Genomic DNA, 23,139 nt, shown 5'->3' with positions numbered 1-23,139 from the left:
ATCTCCACAGACTCAACAATAGTTTCAACTCCTATTTTCATTATTTCTTCTTCCTCAACGGATATTCATCAGCCGTTGAGAAGTGATTGTCTTTCAACGGATGTACTTCACAGCAGTCATCCGTTGATAATTCTAACTACACTTTCAACTGATATTTCACATCCGTTGAATGTCACTGTACAACTTGGTATATCTAAATCTATTACAAGTGCAGATGATTTATTTCTTCCAGCATGGCTAAAGAGAAAGAGCGGAGTCCCGCCTTAGATAGTGAAGGTGAGTGTGTGAGGGTGGTGAGTCATGGAGAGCCCTGTATATAAAAAAAGAGAGATTATGAGAGAAAGACAGGTTCAGGAGAGATAAGGTTAAAAGCCATTGCAAGTGAGTCAATGAATGTCAATGAGGTTGAAAGGAAAAGTCTATATTTACAAGAATACAAAGTTTTTATAGATTCTATTTTCCTAGATGCTGAGACATTTACTCACCCTATTACAGCCTACCAAACATTGGATGTTCAGGGCAATGAGGAGACTGAAAGGACACTCAATCAATTATACACAACAGAATCTATAAAAAGGGCTAAGGATGCTTTGTTCACTCTACTTCCTACAGCTGATTATGTGGACTCAAACTTTGGATCTCATGGTGATTCTGAGTTTCCAGATGATTTTGATGATGAAGGTGGCACCAACTTAAGGGGAGATGAAGGCCCTAGTTCTTCTACATAAACTCCAGAATGGATGCTCAGAAGTATTACATCTATCATTACTTCACATCAAACATGTTCAAACTAATCAGACAAACTCAGTCAGCCATTCAAGTCACTACAGATGCCAGCACCAAAGTTCAGCTAAAAGCCCATCATGAGTCTCTCCAATTACACAAAATTCAAAATCTCAAACAGACTCAAGTTGTGGATGGCATGAAGAATGCAGTTGAGGCACTTAAGAAAGAGTTGAATGAGAAGATTGAACAGAAGCTTCCACAGTCAACTATGAGAGAAGTGCAGCTCAAGCTCAGGAAAGAAAACGATTTGGCAAGAAAATTTGAGGCCCTCACTGATAGACTCTCAAAAGTTGAACATTTTGTGGCCAAGATATTGGAAGGACAAGAAACACAGGTTCAATTCCTACAACAGTTAGTGGCTGCTAAAACTTCAAACCCTGCTTTACTTGATGCTAACAAAAAGGCGGAGAAGGATGTGCACATTCAAGTCAACAAAGTGATAGTGCCAGCTATTACTATCTCAAAGACACCTTCCTTTGATAGCATTGATCTTATAAATCTTGCAAGCAGCTGAGCTCAAGATAAAAGAACAGAGAAAATAGATTGATAAAATGATTGCTCAAGTATTTGGTTCAACTGTTAATCAAGCAAAATCTGTGAGGCATTCTACATAGTTGAAGTCAATTACTTTGGAAAAGATAAAGCTGGGAAATTGTAAAACAGGTCAATCTTCTATGAAAAAACAACAGTAGTACATTGTGGTTTTGAAGCCTAAAAATCATTCCTCCAAATTCTCAAGCAAAAACCCAATTGACCAAGCCTATTCACCTCCTAGAACTGATGAAATGAAGTTGTTGGGCAAATCAATTGAAAGCTTCAAGATTATCAAAGACTTTATACTGAAGAGAAGGATGGCAAGAATTTATAGACATGGAAAATGGATCTGTGTGATGAGTGGTCACCTTTAGTTTGGTGAAGCCAAAAAGGAACAGAAGCTGGGGTTAAAATCTAAGAAAAAGCAGGCAACCAAAGAACACTACTAGAAATAGTGCATACGACATCGGTGCTTAGACATCGGTATGTAATGCACCCGATGTTAAAAGAATTTTTAACATCAGTTTTCAATTAATCGATGTTGAATGAGAATATTGACATCAGTTTCTTATACTAACCGTTGTCTATGTTCACAAATAAAAAACTATCAAATCCATATTTTAACTTTGACATCGGTCATTTTTATAAGCCGTTGTCTATGACCAATTTTTAAAAATTTGAAATTAACTTGTCAATTTTCCCCGGTTTTGGTACACAAATTCCCCCCCTTTTACCAAAAAAATTGTTTCCCCTTTACTTATTTTATTTCCCCATTTCCAGATCTATCTCCCCTCTTTCCCTCTTTTTACTCACAACCTCACTCTCTCTCTCAAACATCGACGACGGCAACTCTCTCTCTCTCTCCTTCTCCCCCCCTCTCTCTCAAACACTCTGACTCTCTCCCTCGCCTCTCTGCTCTTTCTCTCCTTTCTCACCTGACTCTCTCCCTCACCTCTCTGCTCTTTCTTTCCTTTCTCACCACTCCCTCTCACAAACCCTAATTTATAACTAGTACAAAATTGACACTGAAATTGGACCTAATCAAGCACCAAATCGAGTTTCAAATTGGTAAAATTAGACTTATATAGTAGCTTTGGAGCTTGAAAGGAGCCCTATATCGTTCGATTAAGTTTCAGTTTCAAAATTGGTTTGGTAAATTTTAATATTATTATATATAAAGTTGGTTAAGTTGGATGTTTCTCCCCTTCTTTTACCGTCTTTCTCTCTTGTTCCGATTCTCTATGTTTCACTTTTTCTCTCGGTTCTATTTTGTAGATTTCCCTATTCGCATTATTAATGTTAAGTTTTTCTAGGTTGTTACAGGGAGCTCTATTCAAGAAGTTAGCAAGGATAAATCTATGCTGGTAAGGTGTTTTAACTTTTTATGTGTGAATCTAAGAAATTTGTATGTTTATAGAGGTATAGATGCATGATTTATTCACTTGATATTCATAGGGTTTGATATGTAGTGCGGTTAAGATGTTCTGACATGTTTTTCAGAATTTTAGTCAGTGATTAATTATAGCATTTTCTTTTCTCTCTACTTTACAGATTTCTTGAAGAAAATATAAAGACGCCATTTATCCAAATTATTGTTTGAGAAGATGACTGCAATTAGTAGAATGCTGCTTTTAGAGAATGATATTCTTTATGGCGAGGTGCAATAATTGCTAAGAGAGGGGCAGTATATTGATAATACTTATCCAAATTGAAAAACTCCAAAGTCTGTTGAGGAAAAATATGTGAAAAAGCATAAAATGTAGGTAATATATCAAAGTGTGTACATATATATTGTATTATTGTACTCATCCGAATAACATATTTCTTGTAGCTATAGCTACAGAGAAAGTGATTCAGAGCATGGCATTTCTGGTGCAGAAACAGGATACTCAGCCTGAGAAGGACTATCTTATTCACCCTCTTTCTCATCACGTTCTAAAGGATTACAAACCATCTAACAAGGTTCTTGTAATGTTTTTATAACCTTATATTTATCTTAATATGAGTGTCAAATTTAAGAGGAATCACACAATTAATTTTAGAGTTCAAATGTGATTGTCAAATTTGAGAGGAAGAGTCAAATGTATGTTCGACACTCACTATGACGGTCTGGTTAGATTATTCAATATATCTGAGATAAATACAATTTGGGACCTCTAGTTGCTGCTTGTTTGATGGTTTCTTTTTTAATTTACTATAATCAGATGGAGATATAGGAGGTCAGGATTGCTTCTCCAACTCAAGTCTCTTTTATTGCAACCTTGGGTTGACTGATCTTGAGCTTTTTACATATGAGGAGGCTTATGATGCAACTCGCATTTGATCTGCTATTAGAGGCCGTGGTGTTAATCCTGTAAGTACTAGGCTAAAATCCAGAGGAGGGAATAAACTCAAATGAATGGTCACCCGACCTGTCAAATTCCTTGCATCTGCACTTCCCAGATGCACACAACTCTCAGAAGGTGATATTACGGAGCCAGAACTTGATATATTACTCATATCTTCATCAAGGGTCTTCAGGTTTCCCTGATTGTAGTAAAAGCATCACGAACACCCTTTTGGGAAGCAGTATCAGGAGCAACCCTAGTGACTATTCCCACACTATGATTCTGCTTCCATTTTAGCACCTTTGCCTCTTTATTTTTCATATATATAGCCTTCATTCTTTGAAGCCTGTACTCCAACTCATCTGGTTCTTCTCTAGAATGAAGAGGTCCATTGCGCCATAGAGGGGTACCCATATTACAATTTAATTGTCAGCAAGCAAATGACTTAATTCTTATAAAATGCAAGATGATAATTAGAACATTACGATATAAGTAGGCAAGCCACTATAATGTGCCAGAACCTCTTCAAATTATCAGTTAAAACAATTAGAGAATAGAAAACTGCACAAAGACAGAAGATATCAGATTATAGCGACCACTAGGCTGCAGTGCAGCTTAATGTGTAACTTAACTTAAATAGAGATTGAGTAATATAATTTAATGTCGACTGTCTGATTCCTGAAGCAGGATGTTATCGTGATTTGTTACACTTTTGTTCCCTTTTTAGCATATATAATAGCTATATATATATATATATATATATGCATATATCAGACACATGTAAGTGTCTTACATGTGTGTGTGGGTCTGAATATATCAATGTTCAAATTATCTCAGTGCTAACTGCCAATTTTTCTTCCGCTATTATTGTCCCAAAAATGAGTCTGGATTTTAAAATTTTTATTTTTCTGTCCACAGGTCAGACAAGGAGATGAATCGGCGGAAGGACATGCTTGCAAATTTGAGATCAAAAGTTAACCAGATGAAGTCGACTTTGAATATGTCAAACTTTACCAACAGGGACAGCTTACTTGGGCCTGAAAGTAAGCCAGTTGATGCTATGAGCAGAGCATCAGGTTTGGATAACCATGGCGTTGCAGGTCTCCAGTGCTAAATTATGAAAGGCAAGAACTTTTAACTTATTCAGAATAAATGTATTTCTGGTATTGCTGAAATGACTTTTTGCCATCCTAAATTGATTACTGCATGTTGTTCAAAAGATGAGGGGCTAGAGAAATTGGAGGATGTTACTCCAATCCAAACTGATAGCACTCGCAGAATGGGTGGTCGAAGAGGAAGGAGGCTGTGAGTTTCTGGTACAGCAGCACAGAGCAAGTTGCTTTTGTTTTTAGTACTTAAAAATTAGTATAGTATGAGTTGGCTAATGGAATGCTTGTATTTTATTTGAAATGTATGTATAGTATGGTATGAGTAATATTTTGGTATTAGACTTGTAATTTGGATGAGTACCTTTATGTTTCCGTTTGGATGTTTTTTGTTAGGATATTGCATTATTTTGGTTTCCTGTGGATGTAGGATGGCATGCAATTTAGAGAATATTAACATCACAATGGTACATGTAAATCGATGTAAATAATGTACAAAAGACATCATACAAAATAATATTAAACGAAAAAGAACTAAAAAAGCCGATGTGAATTAGTCATTTGACATCGGTTCTGAAAAAAACTCAATGTTTTTTAAGTCAAATAACATCGGTTAGAGAAATTGGCTGATGTTAAACAAAAAGATTTAACATCGGTTTTGTGAATAACACCCATGTCTTATCCATTATTTCACATCAGGGGCTAATTTAACCGATGTCTGATCAAACATCTAACATCGGGCAACTAATCTAACCGATGTCTGATCAAGCATTTCACATCGGTTTGTTCGAAAAAAATTTAATAAATGGCTTTTAGAGCTTGTAGGTTTCATATTTTAATGGATAAATACCTCATAATATACTCATATTCACCTACAAATACTGTAACATAAGCTGAAATTTGTTGCAAATACATCAGAATTATTCTTAAAACTGATGTATAGCACTGTAATAGACATCGGCTGTGAACCGATGTCAAAGCCTGATGACATTTAACATCACACGCGAAGACATCGGTTCAGTTTTTTTTTAACATCGGTTCAGTACCGATGTCTGATCCCATATTTTTAGTAGTGGAAGCTCAACAGAAAATTGAGAAGCCTGTTACCCAAGCCAGAGTGGGCTTAAGGGAACATAGTTAAGGCCAAAGCAAAAAGGCCAAGTAGTGCTACACAAAAGGGAACTGATCCAACACAATCTACAACAATATTTAAATAAAAAGTTAAATATCATATTTAATTATAAATAAATATATTCTAATAAAACAATATTGATATCACTTTTAGTTTTAATAAATCATTTTAAATTTAGGACCGCCAACAAATAATGGTTTAGTCTTTGGATAGTATTCTAAGAGTCACGGGTCATAGTTACAAGATAAGTTAGTATGGTGTATGAGTAATTTAAATTTTTTGCATATTTTTTGTGAACTTAACAATAAATTTATTTTGCATATTTATAATTTAATTATGTCATATAATATTTCTAATTTATATATAACAAACTAAATTGTAAAAAAAATATTACTTAAAAATAGGATGTAGTTGATTGATAATAAATTAAACATAAATAAATTGAAATAAGAAAAATAAAATTATCTCATAAGTAATAAAGCTAAAGTCAAAAGATAAAACCTTTATATATTATAATACTTCAATTCAGAATTAAACTAAAACTATGAAATTAAAACCTTTTTATTGTCCATAGATTAAATTCAATAAATTTAAACTGAAAGAGAAATAAGTGTATATTATAATGTGGAACATAAAAAGAAATGAAATTTATATTTAGAAAGTTGCAATGGCATAGGGGTCATAAAAAAAGGTTTAGATCTATTTTTTTATTTGTATTTATAATTTGAACTTCAATTATTGGATCTGGAATCATCTCGTGATTTAAAAAAGTTAAAATATATATCATGGCAAAATTGAACAGTTAAGAATTTGAATTCAAAAATAAAAATACTTGTTTTGATATTATTAATTGTTTGTAATACAGAAATACAAGAATCTAAATATTAATAAAAATGACATGACATGATAAAAGTTAAATTTTTAATTTTTTGAGAAAAAATAGTTTAATTTTTAATAATACCTTTTAGCATAAAAAGATGCGAACTTATTGTTTACAAAATATATTTAATGTGATAAAATTAGGTTTATATATTTCTTAAATAATTATATCTTTATAATTTTAGTATATGTAGTTTAATTTTTGAAAGAAAGTTTAGAGTTTTAAAAAAAATTCGACGAACAAGCGAAAAAAATCATTAAAATATTGAAATCGAGCTGAAATAAAACTCTGAAATGTCAACTAAAATCTGATTGTGAAATATTAAATAATCTAAACAAATAGGTTTAGATGCTTAACACGTATAATATCTAAATTTTTTAATCTAAAAAGTCTTAAAATGACATATAATGCAACCGAACTATGAAATTAGTAACATCACAATTGACCTCCATATCATCCGTAGCCATTGAGAACCACCACATGTGAAATTATCACAATTGAAATTTACATAAGTGTGATTTGCAGCTTAATATTCAAAACTATAGGTTACAGTTAGACCTCGCAATTCGAATAACCGGTTTGGTTTCGGATCGGATCTACTTTTGGATTATGATATATTTGCAGACCATTCGGATCGGATGTAATTTGGTTAGGGTCTAATTCGGATTAAAATCGGATAAATTCGGATTAAGATCAGACAAAATTTTGTTCGGATTGAGTTCGGTTCGGATATTTTCGGATCATAACTTATTTATTTTTTTAATTTTTGAGATTTAAAAAATATCTTTTTTATTTAATTTAGTATTTTTATATAATATAATGTACTTTTATAAAAGAATATGATTAAATAAGTATGTTATCATAAATATAAAATTGTATAAATTATAAATTTTGCTTATTTTGGGTCATATTCGGTTCACTTAATATATTATTCGGTTTTAATCAATTCCAATTTATAATGGGATCTTATATCTCGGATCATTTCGATCGGTTAAATTTTCGATTCGGGTATTTTTCGAATTGGTTTAAATCGGTTTTCGGATAATTATCGGATTTTATAATTCGGATCTCGGATCGGATCACGGTTTCATGAATTTCAATTCAGTTATCCGGATCCAAACCTATTTTGTCATATCTAGTTAGAGTAACATGTAACAAATACCTTCAAAATTTGAACAACTTTTTGGTGCTAAATGTGAGTTTTTACAATATCCATCTACTAATGTCCCAGGTGTAATACATCTTTCAAAATATCGTATAAAATATTTCTTAGGAGAACTAATGAAACCCGTAATAAGATACACAACAATGTCAACACATAACACATTAATATCTCAAAAAAAATGGGTAGAACTAATAATTTTGATAACAAGATACTCAACAAGTTCTCATTGAAAAAGAATTAGTTCCTGATTTTATTAGAAAAAAACTTATATAAAAAAGAGAAAATGAAGAAATAGAAAGATGAATGGTCGAAAAGTAAATAAATGTCAACTAGAAGCTTCAAAGGAAAGTCGGACTCTCAAATCCCTAGACTTGAAGTAAGAGAGAAAATAATAGTCATATCATTGCAACTTAAACAAGTCACATATGTGATGCAAAAGTCTGTTTTGCAAGTACCTAGCTCAAGCCCAACTATAGCTCAATAGTTCTAAATTTACTTGTATTTACGCTCATCAATTTTTTTATGATTTTTTAAAAAAAATTAAATTAACTACGAATCAAAATTTTAATATTTTAAATTCTCATGAAAAATACCTTTCATCACTCAATTGTGAAAGATAAAATATTTTTGGATTCAATTGAATTTTCACCAGATTACAATGATTTTTTTTAAATACGAATCAAATACACTGTATCTGTAATATTTAGAAAAATCTTTAAAATCTCAATTGAATATGTCAATTAAATAAAATTTAAAATATCTATAACAATCTCATTTTAGTATTTTCCTTTAATTTTATATTTTTCAATTTTTAATATAACCGGGTCAAATTAGAATGTCATTTGGAAAATAAGAAACGGTTACAAGATAAGAAATGAATTTGGCTTGAATTTTTACCAAATAAAGAAAATGAATAAAAGATGTCATCATTATCACCCAACATTTAATTTATTCTTATAGTATACACCATGTTAAAGAATATCATGTAATCAAAATAAAAAAATAAATACAGTACCACTCCCAGGCATTTTTATCAAAACACTCTCTTGCCACTCTTGCACCACCTTGCAGTGTATGAGCAAAACCAGATACACATACATACAATCATCTATATCTTATATTCAAAGCAAGAAACAGTATCTATATATTCAAAGCAAGAAACAGCTAGCAGCCTTCATTTCTCTCCCCCTTGTATTTATCAGAGACAAGTTGTACAAAATCTTGGCCAATTCACTCAATTTTGGTAATTTCTCACCCTTCTGTTCATTTTTTTGATGTGCCTTTGTGGGTTGTGTTCTTTTTATAATTTGATGAGGGGTATCTTTGTTTTTCCCTGTTTATGCATCATGTGGAGATCTATATCATTTATTTTGTTGTATCATGCTATTTTTGTTGCTTGATATTAATTTACGGTTTTGTATGTAGATCTGAACATTTTCTTGTTTAGTTTCTGTAAATTCAAGATATGGGCATCTATCTTTGTTTAGACTTGTTTGTCCTCTATTACCTTAGTCTTTTAGAGTACCGATTACTTAACATATATTTATATCATTTATTGGTTGTACAAACTTCTCTTTGTTTCGACCTATTTATCACTAGCTAACTTAATGTTTTAAAGGGACTCTTTACTTAACATATGTCTATATCATTTATTCTGTTGTACAAACTTCTAGCGTTGTTTTACTTGAGTTGTTTGTGCATAGATTGTATCTTATAAATATATATTTGATATATTATTCTTGTTGAATAAGCTGTGTATTTGAATTTTACCTCTTTGTATGTGATAGATGTGGATAAGTTCTTGTATGTTTTTTTTAATTTCAAGATGTGGGCATTTATCTTTGTATACACCCGTTTATGCACCATGAGGATATTTGTATCATTTATTGATATGTTGTATATGCTTTATGTTGTTGTTTTACTTGAGATGTTTACGTAAACATTAATGTATCTTTTTACTTGGAAATACAATTTAATATTTCTTCTTTTGTTGAATAAGCTTTAAATATGAATTGACCTCTTTGTATTAGAGATATATTGATAAATTCTTGTTTTTGGATGGTCAGTTTGTGAAATGTTATGGTATTGTGTCATTATTCTCCATGTATGTGTTCCTGGTTTATATATGTCATTTTTTGTAATCACAACTCATATACGCATGGCGAAATTTTAGTATTTGAACCTATTGAACCTTAAATTAGGATTCAAATTTACTGTATTTCTTTCCTCAATTCGTTAACGATAATGTAGGGTTCAAATATTGAAGTTCCTTACCTATCATTTTAAAGTGCTACAAACTAGTTTCAATTGTTGTTAAATTAGTTTTACCCTTACTTATATGAATTAAATATTGACATAAATAAACTAGTAACATATACATGGAGAATAAAAAAGATACATACCTGAACATTTCATGGATTGACAATCAAACAGAAAGAAATATGAAAAAAATTACACAAATAGTTATAAATCTAGCGACTGAGATGTAACACAATGAAGCTTCCTTGTTTGAATGCAACTTAACTATGTTCTTATATCTCATGTTGCTTTTGTTCTGGTTCTATTTTTCTTGGCTCAATTAGGTGTTCCTTCTATATTTTTACATTTATTTCTCTTCAATTAGTGAGAATGGATCCGAAGTCTGAAAAGCAATTAGACTATGAAGGTGTTGTTCACTATGATGAGCTCTATGATGATCTCAATATTGTAGAGGGAATTAAGTTTCAGCTGTCTGAGGCGCAAGGTCCTTCTTCTAGTGGTGCAGATAATGAAGTGATTGACGAAGATGATATGTGCGATGAACTTTACGGTGACCTCAATATTAATGTGGGATTTCTTCAGCTTCATCTGTCTAAGTCGCCAGGTCCATCTGCTAATGGTGCGGTGAATACTAGCATTGGCATTTACCCTTCTAATACGTTGTGTAAAGTTGCTGATGAGTATGTGCCTTCCCTTGATCCTGACACAAGTATTCCACAGATGTCACCTAATGTTTCAAATGATAATTTAAATGTGAATCATCATTTTATATCTAATGATAACCCAGTTAGGCCAACTGGAGATAATGGTGAGACTATTCTCCTTGTTGGAGAGTTACATTGGTGGACTACAGATACAGAAATCGAAAGTGTCTCATCTAAATATGGGACGCTTGAAGAGATTAAGTTCTTCGATGAGAAAGCTAATGGTAAGTCCAGAGGATATTGTCAGGTTGAGTTTTATGACTCAATTGTTGCAGCCTTGTGCAAAGAAGGAATGAACGGATACATTTTTAATGGGAGAGCTTGCACGCTGGAATTTGCTTCTTCGGATGCTTTATGGAAGATGGTCGTTTCTTATATAAAAAGAAATTCCAAGTCCAACCTCAATCTCAATATGAGCCAGAGAAGAGGCCTATGAATGATAATGCAGAAAGAGGTAGTAGAGCGGGAAGAGGAAGCACCAGGACTGTGAGGAGTAGCGGAACAAGAAGAAGTGTTATGAGGGGCACATGTCTGCCTGGTGGTCGAGGACCTGGTTATGGAGATTTTACAGGTCCTGCTATGGAATATCCTTGTGTCTCTCATCATGTCGAATCTTCTATATTTTAGCACCAAAGTTCAGCTAAAAGCCCATCTTGAGTCTCTCCAATTACAGAAAATTCAAAATCTCAAACAGCCCCAAGATGTGGATGGCATGAAGAATGCAATTGAGGCAGTTCAGAAAGAGTTGAATGAGAAGATTGAACATAAGCTTCCATAGTCAACTATGAGAGAATTGCAGCTCAAGCTTAGGAAAGAAAATGATTTGGCAAGAAAATTTGAGGCCTTCACTGATAGACTCTCAAAATTTGAACATTTTGTAGCCAAGATATTGGAAGGACAAGAAACACAGGCTCAATTCCTATAACAGTTAGTGGCTGCTAAAACTTCAAACCCTATTTTACTTGATGCTAACAAAAAGGGGGAGAAGGATGTGCACATTCAAGTCAACAAAGTGATAGTGCCAGCTATTACTATCTCAAAGACACCATCCTTTGATAGCATTGATCTTATAAATCTTGCAGCAGCTGAGCTCAAGATAAAAGAACGGAGAGAATAGATTGATGACATGATTGCTCAAGTATTTGGTTCAACCGCTAATCAAGCAAAATCTGTGAGGCATTCTACATAGTTGAAGTCAATTACTTTAGAAGAGATGAAGCTAGGAAATTGTAAAATAGGTCAATCTTCTATGAAAAGCGACAACAGTCCATTGTGGTTTTGAAGCCTAAAAATCATTCCTCCAAATTCTCAAGAAAAAACCCAATGGACCAAGCCTATTCACCTCCTAGACTTGATGAAATGAAGTTGTTGGGCAGATCAATTGATAGCTTCAAGACTATCAAGGACTTTATACTCAAGAGAAGGATGGCAAGAATTTATAGACATGGAAAACAGATTTGTATGATGAGTGGTCACCCTCAGTTTGTTGAAGCCAAAAAGGAAGAGAAGCTGAGGTTAACATCTAAGAAAAAGCAGGCAACCAAAGAAGCTCAAGAAGAACCCGAGCCAGAGTGGGCTAAAGGGAACAGAGTTAAGGCTAAAGCAAAAAGGCCAAGTAGTGCTACACAAAAGGGAACTGATCCAACACAATATACAACAATATTTAAATAAAAAGGTAAATATCATATTTAATTATAAATAAATATATTCTAATAAAACAATATTGATATCACTTTTAGTTTTAATAAATCATTTTAAATTTAGGACTGCCAACAAATAATGGTTTAGTCTTTGGATCAGTATTCTAAGAGTCACGGGTCTTAGTTATAAGATAAGTTAGTATGGTGTATGAGTAATTTAAATTTTTTGCATATTTTTTGTGAACTTAACAATAAATTTATTTTGCATATTTATAATTTAATTATGTCATATAATATTTCTAATTTATATATAACAAACTAAATTGTAAAAAAAATATTACTTAAAAATAGGATGTAGTTGATTGATAATAAATTAAATATAAATAAATTGAAATAAGAAAAATAAAATTATCTCATAAGTAATAAAGCTAAAGTCAAAAGATAAAACCTTTATATATTATAATACTTCAATTCAGAATTAAACTAAAACTATGAAATTAAAACCTTTTTATTGTCCATAGATTAAATTCAATAAATTTAAACTGAAAGAGAAATAATTGTATATTATAATGTGGAACATAAAAAGAAATGAAATTTATATTTAGAAAGTTGCAATGGCATAGGGGTCATAAAAAAAGGTTTAGATCTATTTTTTTATTTGTATTTATAATTTGAACTTCAATTATTGGATCTCGAATCATCTCGTGATTTAAAAATGTTAAAATATATATCTTGGCAAAATTGAACAGTTAAGAATTTGAATTCAAAAATAAAAATACTTGTTTTGATATTATTAATTGTTTGTAATACAGGAATACAAGAATCTAAATATTAATAAAAATGACATGACATGATAAAAGTTAAATTTTTAATTTTTTGAGAAAAAATAGTTTAATTTTTAATAATACCTTTTAGCATAAAAAGATGCGAACTTACTGTTTACAAAATACATTTAATGTGATAAAATTAGGTTTATATATTTCTTAAATAATTATATCTTTATAATTTTAGTATATGTAGTTTAATTTTTGAAAGAAAGTTTAGAGTTTTAAAAAAAATTCGACGAACAAGCGAAAAAAATCATTAAAATATTGAAATCGAGCTGAAATAAAACTCTGAAATGTCAACTAAAATCTGATTGTGAAATATTAAATAATCTAAACAAATAGGTTTAGATGCTTAACACGTATAATATCTAAATTTTTTAATCTACAAAGTATTAAAATGACATATAATGCAACCAAACTATGAAATTAGTAACATCACAATTCACCTCCATATCATCCGTAGCCATTCAAAACCACCACATGTGAAATTATCACAATTGAAATTTACATAAGTGTGATTTGCAGCTTAATATTCAAAACTATAGGTTACAGTTAGACCTCGCAATTCGAATAACCGGTTTGGTTTCGGATTGGATCTACTTTCGGATTACGATATATTTGCAGACCATTCGGATCGGATCGGATGTGATTTGGTTAGGGTCTAATTCGGATTAAAATCGGATAAATTCGGATTAAGATCAGACAAAATTTTGTTCGGATTGAGTTCGGTTCGGATATTTTCGGATCATAACTTATTTATTTTTTTAATTTTTGAGATTTAAAAAATATCTTTTTTATTTAATTTAGTATTTTTATATAATATAATGTACTTTTATAAAAGAATATGATTAAATAAGTATGTTATCATAAATATAAAATTGTAAAAATTATAAATTTTGCTTATTTTGGGTCATATTCGGTTCACTTAATATATTATTCAGTTTTAATCAATTCCAATTTATAATGGGATCTTATATCTCGGATCATTTCGATCGGTTAAATTTTCGATTCGGGTATTTTTCGAATTGGTTTAAATCGGTTTTCGGATAATTATCGGATTTCATTATTCGGATCACGGTTTCATGAATTTCAATTCGGTTATTCGGATCCAAACCTATTTTGTCATATCTAGTTAGAGTAACATGTAACAAATACCTTCAAAATTTGAACAACTTTTTGGTGCTAAATATGAGTTTTTACAATATCCATCTACTAATGTCCCAGGTGTAATACATTTTCCAAAATATCGTATAAAATATTTCTTAGGAGAACTAATGAAACCCTTAATAAGATACACAACAATGTCAAGACATCACACATTAATATCTCAAAAAAATGGGTACAACTTATAATTTTGATAACAATATACTCAACAAGTTCTCATTGAAAAAGAATTAGTTCCTGATTTTATTAGAAAAAAACTTATATAAAAAAGAGAAAATGAAGAAATAGAAAGATGAATGGTCGAAAAGTAAATAAATGTCAACTAGAACCTTCAAAGGAAAATCTGACTCTCAAATCCCTAGACTTGAAGTAAGAGAGAAAATAATAGTCATATCATTGCAATTTAAACAAGTCACATATGTGATGCAAAAGTCTGTTTTGCAAGTACCTAGCCCAAGCCCAACTATAGCTCAATAGTTATCAATTTACTTATATCTACGCTCATCAATTTTTTTATTATTTTCTAAAAAAAATTAAATTAACTACGAATCAAAATTTTAATATTTTAAATTCTCATGAAAAATACCTTTCATCACCCAATTGTGAAAGATAAAATATTTTTGGATTCAATTGAGTTTTCACCAAATTACAATGAATTTTTTTAAATACGGATCAAATACACCGTATCTGTAATATTTAGAAAAATCTTTAAAATCTCAATTGAATATGTCAATTAAATAAAATTTAAAGTATGTGTAACAATCTCATTTTAGTATTTTCCTTTAATGTTATATTTTTCAATTTTTAATATAACCCGGTCAAATTAGAATGTCATTTGGAAAATAAGAAACGGTTACAAGATAAGAAATGAATTTGGCTTGAATTTTTACCAAATAAAGAAAATGAATAAAAGATGTCATCATTATCACCCAACATTTAATTTATTCTTATAGTATACATGATGTTAAAGAATATCAGATGTAATCAAAATAAAAAGATAAAGCTAGGCAGGCCCTCATTTTTAAATATGAACAAATGATGCAAAGCTTATTAAACCCGAAACCTGGCCCAAACCCTAACTAGCTCACGTAGTATAAATACCAGTACCACTCCCAGGCATTTTTATCAAAACACTCTCTTGCCACTCTTGCACCACCTTGCAGTATATGAGCAAAACCAGATACACATACATACAATCATCTATATCTTATATTCAAAGCAAGAAACAGTATCTATATATTCAAAGCAAGAAACAGCTAGCAGCCTTCATTTCTCTCCCCCTTGTATTTATGAGAGACAAGTTGTACAAAATCTTGGCCATTTCACTCAATTTTGGTAATTTCTCACCCTTCTGTTCATTTTTTTTATGTGCCTTTGTGGGTTGTGTTCTTTTTATGATTTGATGAGGGGGTATCTTTGTTTTGCCCTGTTTATGCATCATGTGGAGATCTATATCATTTATTTTGTTGTATCATGCTATTTTTGTTGCTTGATATTAATTTACGGCTTTGTATGTAGATCTGAACATTTTCTTGTTTAGTTTCTGTAAATTCAAGATATGGGCATCTATCTTTGTTTAGACTTGTTTGTCCTCTGTTACCTTAGTCTTTTAGAGTACCGATTACTTAACATATATTTATATCATTTATTGGTTGTACAAACTTCTCTTTGTTTCGACCTATTTATCACTAGCTAACTTAATATTTTAAAGGGACTCGTTACTTAACATATGTCTATATCATTTATTATGTTGTACAAACTTCTAGCGTTGTTTTACTTGAGTTGCTTGTGCATAGATTGTATCTTATAAATATAATTTGATATATTATTCTTGTTGAATAAGCTGTGTATTTGAATTTTACCTCTTTGTATGTGATAGATGTGGATAAGTTCTTGTCTGTTTTTTTTAATTTCGAGATGTGGGCATCTATCTTTGTATACACCCGTTTATGCACCATGAGGATATTTGTATCATTTATTGATCTGTTGTATATGCTCTATGTTGTTGTTTTACTTGAGATGTTTACGTAAACATTAATGTATCTTTTTACTTGGAAATACAATTTAATATTTCTTCTTTTGTTGAATAAGCTTTAAATATGAATTGACCTCTTTGTATTAGAGATATATTGATAAATTCTTGTTTTTGGATGGTCAGTTTGTGAAATGTTATGGTATTGTGTCATTATTCTCCATGTATGTGTTCGTGGTTTATATATGTCATTTTTTGTAATCACAACTCATATACGCATGGCGAAATTTTAGTATTTGAACCTATTGAACCTTAAATTAGGATTCAAATTTACTGTATATCTTTCCTCAATTCGTTAACGGTAATGTAGGGTTCAAATATTGAAATTCCTTACCTATCATTTTAAAGTGCTACAAACTAGTTTCAATTGTTGTTAAATTAGTTTTACCCTTACTTATATGAATTAAATATTGACATAAATAAACCAGTAACATATACATGGAGAATAAAAATGATAAATACCTGAACATTTCATGGATTGACAATCAAACAGAAAGAAATATGAAAAAAATTACACAAATAGTTATAAATGCAGCGACTGAGATGTAACACAATGAAGCTTCCTTGTTTGAATGCAACTTAACTATGTTCTTACATCTCATGTTGCTTTTGTTCTGGTTCTATTTGTCTTGGCTTAATTAGGTGTTCCTTATATATTCTTACATTTATTTCTCTTCAATTAGTGAGAATGGATCCGAAGTCTGAAAAGCAATTAGACTATGAAGGTGTTGGTCACTATGATGAGCTCTATGATGATCTCAATATTGTAGAGGGAATTAAGTTTCAGCTGTTTGAGGTGCAAGGTCCTTCTTCTAGTGGTGCAGATAATGAAGTGATTGACGAAGATGATATGTGTGATGAACTTTACTTTACGGTGACCTCAATATTAATGTGGGATTTCTTCAGCTTCATCTGTCTAAGTCGCCAGGTCCATCTGCTAATGGTGCGGTGAATACTAGCATTGGCATTTACCCTTCTAATACGTTGTGTAAAGTTGCTGATGAGTATGTGCCTTTCCTTGATCCTAACACAAGTATTCCACAGATGTCACCTAATGTTTCAAATGATAATTTAAATGTGAATCACCATTTTATATCCAATGATAACCCAGTTAGGCCAACTGGAGATAATGGTGAGACTATTCTCCTTGTTGGAGAGTTACATTGGTGGACTACTGATACAGAAATCGAAAGTGTCTCATCTAAATATGGGACGCTTGAAGAGATTAAGTTCTTCGATGAGAAAGCTAATGGTAAGTCCAGAGGATATTGTCAGGTTGAGTTTTATGACTCAATTGTTGCAGCCTTGTGCAAAGAAGGAATGAACCGATACATTTTTAATGGAAGAGCTTGCACGGTAGAATTTGCTTCTTCGGATGCTTTATGGAAGATGGTCGTTCCTTATATAAAAAGAAATTCCAAGTCCAACCTCAATCTCAATATGAGACAGAGAAGAGGCCTATGAATGATAATGCAGAAAGAGGTAGTGGAGCGGGAAGAGGAAGCACCAGGAATGTGAGGGGTAGCGGAGCAAGAAGAAGTGTTATGAGGGGCACATGTCTGCCTGGTGGTCGAGGACCTGGTTATGGAGATTTTACAGGTCCTGCTATGGAATATCCTCGTGTCTCTCATCATGTCGATTCTTCTATATTTGGCAAGGGAATGTCTGCTAATAGAATGGGGATGATATAGAATGGGGATGATGGGTAGTTCTCGAATGGAGGGACCTCATTCAGGAATGTGAATGATGGTATACGTGGAGGAGAGGAACACTTCCAAAGACCAAGAGAGTGGAGTTATGGTGGTGAAGAAGGGGTTTCAGAGTATAAATATGGAGAGGGCCATTACAAATTTTCAGAGTCATATGGTGCCTCGCGTGAGAAAGATCGAGAATCTGAACGTGACAGGTCAGGTAACTCTAATAAGAGGCATCGTGATGAGAGGGGTCATGGAAGGGACAGGTATGTTAGGGAGAGGTATTACAGGGAGAGTTACCAAAGGGAGAGGTGTGAGAGGGAGAGGAACGAGAGAGAGAGAGCTACCACAGGGACAGGTACGACCGGGAGCACCGATACAGGGAGCACAACGATGATTGGGATCATGGCCGAGCTTCCACAAGATATAGGAACAGATCACGTTTTAAGAAGGTAGTGTAGAGACTCAACTGATTATAGAACACAACTGTAGAGATATCTGAATAAAAACTTCTATTGGGATTAAACTGAAATCAGTGCATACCAGAAATTATTAAAAGAGTCTGACTAACATACTACTACCTAAAACCCAGGTGCACGTCCTACACTATCTCCTACAAACTTGTAACTACTTCAGACCAATTCTGACTCTACAACGTACATAATTTATTCAAATACAGAAACAAGTAAAAGTACCAGAAACATGTTTAGATAATAAACCCAACATGCTCCCCCTTAGTCTAAACATGTTCTAAATTCTTCGCTCCAAGCAAGCTTCTCATTTTCTAAAATTTAGTCGTAGACAAAGCCTTAGTTAGTATATCAGCACGCTGCTCACTTGTATTGATATGCTTGATTACGATCAGACCTTACTCAACACATTTTCGAATAAAATGGTATCGCACGTCAATATGCTTACTACGTCCGTGGAAAACTGGATTCTTTGCTAGATCAATCGCAGACCTATTGTCGATATATATAACAACAGGACCTGGTTTGATATCTGAGATCTGAACAAGAACTCGCTGCAACCATATGCCCTGACACGCAGTGATTGTGGCTGCCATAAATTCAGCTTCATACGATGAAAAGAGCCACACAATGTTGCTTCTGTGACACCAAAGAAATTAAGCTTTCATCAAGATAAAATGCCATCCCACTCGTGCTCTTTCTATCCTCTACACACCCAGCCAAGTCACTATCAGAGAATCCTGATAGAATATAGTTTCCACGTCCCTTTGTGTATACCAAACCGTAGTGCAGAGTACCTTTGACATACCAACATATTCTCTTTATGGCATTCAGATGCATTACAGTGGGTTTCTCCATATAGCGACTGAATATTCCTACAGTATATGCTATGTCAAGACGAGTGTAAACCAAGTAACGTAACCCTCCAACCAAGCTCTTGTAATGAGTTGAATTTATCAGTTCACCATTTGAATCAGCATCGATCTGCAGGTTGAAGTCCATGGGATACGTCACAGCCTTGCAATCACTCATGCCTGCATTTTGAAGCACCTTTATTGCGTATGCAGTCTGTTTAAGTTTGATGTAACCACTGCCTTGTTCGACCTCCAAGCCCAAGTAATATGATAATCTTCCAAGATCAGTCATGTCAAATTCACGACTCATCTCCCCCTTGAATTTGACAATGTTAGAAACAGTGGTGACAGTGATAATTAGATCATCAACATAGACACCCACAATCAAAATTTCAGACCCTTCATTTCGTGTGTAAACAGCATGTTCATAGGGACATTTCACGAAACCAGGCTTCAATAAGCACTTGTTTAACTGTGAGTACCAAGCCCGGGGTGCTTGTCGTAACCCGTATAGGGCCTTGAATAATCTATAAACTTTGTGTTCTTGCCCCTTTTTCATGTAGCCTTTAGGTTGAGAAATATAGACTTCTTCCGAGAGAACACCATTTAGGAAAGAGGACTTGACGTCAAGGTGATGTACTTCCCATTCGTTCTTGGCTGCCAATGCCAAAAGTAAGCGAACCATTTCTAATCCTGTGACCGAGGTGAAAACCTCGTCATAATCAATACCATAGCACTGCACGTAGCCCTTAGCCACCAAACGAGCTTTTTGTTTGATTACCTCTCCATTTTGATCCTTTTTCAACTTGAACACCCACTTCAAGTCGATTGGTTTATGGCGCTTTGGAAAATTTGTAAGTTGCCACGTCTTGTTCTTTTCTATAGTAGTAATTTATGTATTCATTGCATCCCTCCAAGCCTCAGTTTTGACAGCTTGTTCAAAATTTATTGGTGCATCTACATTTGTTAGCAGCAATTCATCCTCAATTTTCACTTCCTCAGTGACTCTATAAATGTCTGAGAGTTGTCTCATGCGCCTTGGTTCACTATCAGTGCTGGAACCACTAGAACCTGAGTCTCCTGCAATGTCAGATGAAGAAACAGACCCTGATGTGAATGGTGTTTCTGGTGAGGCAGCACTCTTGGAGTTAGAATCTTCACTAAAAAAATCGGAATTTTCTGGTGCGTGTTGCTCATATATTTCTCGTGCATCAATGTCAAAATCAATTTGAAATTAGAAAGCGTTGATTTGAGTGCACCTATCAGCGATTTGGTTTGCACCTTTATCCCATTTCCAACCTTTTCCTTCATTGAATATAACGTCTCTGCTTACATAAATTCTTCCGGAATCTGGGTCGTACAATCGATACGCCTTAGTTCCTGGTTCTCTTCCAAAGTGAACTAACACTTTACTTCTGTTATCGAGTTTGTGAGTGAACACGGCTGGAATTTTCATATAAGAGATGCAACCAAAGATTTTCAGAGATTCAACAGATGGTTTGTGACCACACCATGCCTTATACGGAGTTATGTGTGAGAATGCTCGAGTTTGGAGCATGTTTAAGATGTATACGGTATGTCTAGTAGCCTCGCCCCAGAACTGTGCAGGAACTCCCCTTTCCTTGAGCAAGCTTCTAGTCATTATTGCCACTGTACGATTACGACGCTCTACTACACCGTTTTGCTGTGGTGTGTAGGGCGCAGTATAATGCCTCAAAATTCCTGCTTGTTCACAAAAGTCTTCAAATTCTTTGGAACAAAACTCCCCCCCACGATCAGTACGGAACACCTGAATGCTTTGTTTTGCAGAGTTGCTCTCAACCAGTAACTTGAACTTCTTAAAATAATTTAATGCCTCACTTTTAAACTTAAGCATGTAAATCCACATCATACGAGTGTAATCATCTACTAATAGCATGAAATATCTATTGCCATCAGGAGTAGAAGGTGAAATAGGCCCATAAAGATGCCCATGTATTAATTCTAATGCATGCTTAGAAGTAAAATGAGAGTGAGTAGGAAAAGGCTTACGGGATTGTTTTGACATCAGGCACCCATTGCAAAGCTCTTTTGGTTGATTTATGGATGGAAGACCATGTGCCATTTGATTCCTAGACATCAGCTGCATTGCATTAAAATTGACGTGGCCTAGGTGTGCATGCCATAACCATGCCTTTTCTTCCTCCTTTGTAAGTAAGCAAACTTCCTTGGTATCTTCAATGCGTATTTTGTAGAGACTATTTGGAGAGCATTTTACGTGCATAATCAGCCTCCCATAACTATCATAGACCCACAAGTTTTCTCCATCCAGTACCACTCGATTTCCTTCTTCAGAAAGCTGACCTAGGCTAATAATATTGCTCTTCAGTGTGGGTATATAATACACATCCTGTAGTGCTCGTGTCTCGCCATTCTTGCAAACAATTCTTATTGTGCCCTTCACCTCGATTTGTACCAGAGATCTGTCGCCAAATTTAACCTACCCCTTCATTTTTATATCCCGAGTTTGAAATTTTTCACGGCACCCAGCCATATGGTTACTTGCCCCATTATCTAGATACCAGATGTCCTCCTCCAAAGTTTTTGTGTTCGAGCCTGCACCTTCAGACAAGAGAATCATGTTGTCTGCACCTTCATTATTCATGGCCATTAAGAGTGCAGGTTCTTCGTCATATGTTTGTGTTAGATTGGCTTCTCCACGTTGTATTTTGTCCCTCCTTGGTTTTCTACATTCAATGGCAAAATGACCATAGGCTCCACAGTTGAAATATTTTAGTTTTCCTCTATCAATTCGTCTTCGACCATCCTGATTATCTCTGTCACGGTGGTCATTTCCAACCGGAGACCCACCTCTATTCGACCTTCTCAACCATTCCTCGCGTGTAAGCAGGAGCTTTCCAGTGTTGTTCTCACGTCGTGACCATTCCTCCTCGGTCAAAAGGAGTTGTTGTTCTTCTTTGCTATCACCTTGACTAGATAGTCATTCCTCGTGAGCTTTTAGCGAGCCTATTACTTATTCAACCGACATAGTTTTAATATTTCCAAATTGCTCGATAGCTGACGCTATTTGCAGAAATTTGGCAGGCACCGCCCTTAGCAATTTTTTCACAACGTATTCTTCTCCAATAGTCTCTCCAAGTGCCCTGATTCTCGCAACCAGGCCATTTAATTTCATGCAGAAATCATCTAATTGATCTGTGTCCTTCATATTTAAAGATTCAAATTCAGATTTAAGTGTGTGAGCCTTTGCTTGTTTGACCTTTGTAGCCCCTAGTGACACCGTTTTTATTGCCTCCCAGGCGTCCTTTGCGGTTTTCCATTCTGCAAGAGTCAACATCAATTCCTCTAAAATACTCGGATAGATCATAGCCAAAGCTCGTTTGTCGATCTTGTCTTCCACAGCAGCCTTTGGATCCTTGGGATCGATTGCTTCCCACACGCTATGTGCTTGCATAAATATCCACATCTTCATTGCCCAAGCAGTATAATTTGTCTTTGTTAGCATGGGAAAGCTCAACCCAATCTGCCCTTCCTTGTGCTTGCTCGACTCAGCCATCTTGTATGC

At 33.7% G+C, this 23,139-nt stretch overlaps 1 protein-coding gene across 1 annotated transcript; it reads left to right on the top strand.

The window, feature by feature from the left end:
- Positions 1 to 10,558: 10,558 nt before the first annotated feature.
- LOC141664512 (uncharacterized) lies at positions 10,559 to 11,329 on the top strand. Its single transcript, XM_074470467.1, has one exon. The coding sequence runs from the start codon at positions 10,559 to 10,561 to the stop codon at positions 11,327 to 11,329; it is 771 nt and encodes a 256-aa protein (XP_074326568.1).
- The last annotated feature ends 11,810 nt before the right edge of the window (positions 11,330 to 23,139 follow it).

The sequence above is a fragment of the Apium graveolens genome, chromosome 6 (assembly GCF_009905375.1).
Source record: "Apium graveolens cultivar Ventura chromosome 6, ASM990537v1, whole genome shotgun sequence".
Taxonomy (NCBI): Eukaryota; Viridiplantae; Streptophyta; class Magnoliopsida; order Apiales; family Apiaceae; genus Apium; species Apium graveolens.
Note: the sequence above shows the minus strand (reverse complement) of the source record. Positions and strands in the feature narration are given on the sequence as shown.

Excerpts from the sequence above, each read along its gene's own strand:
- LOC141664512 (XM_074470467.1), top strand. The coding sequence starts at position 10,559 with ATGGATCCGAAGTCTGAAAAGCAATTAGACTATGAAGGTGTTGTTCAC.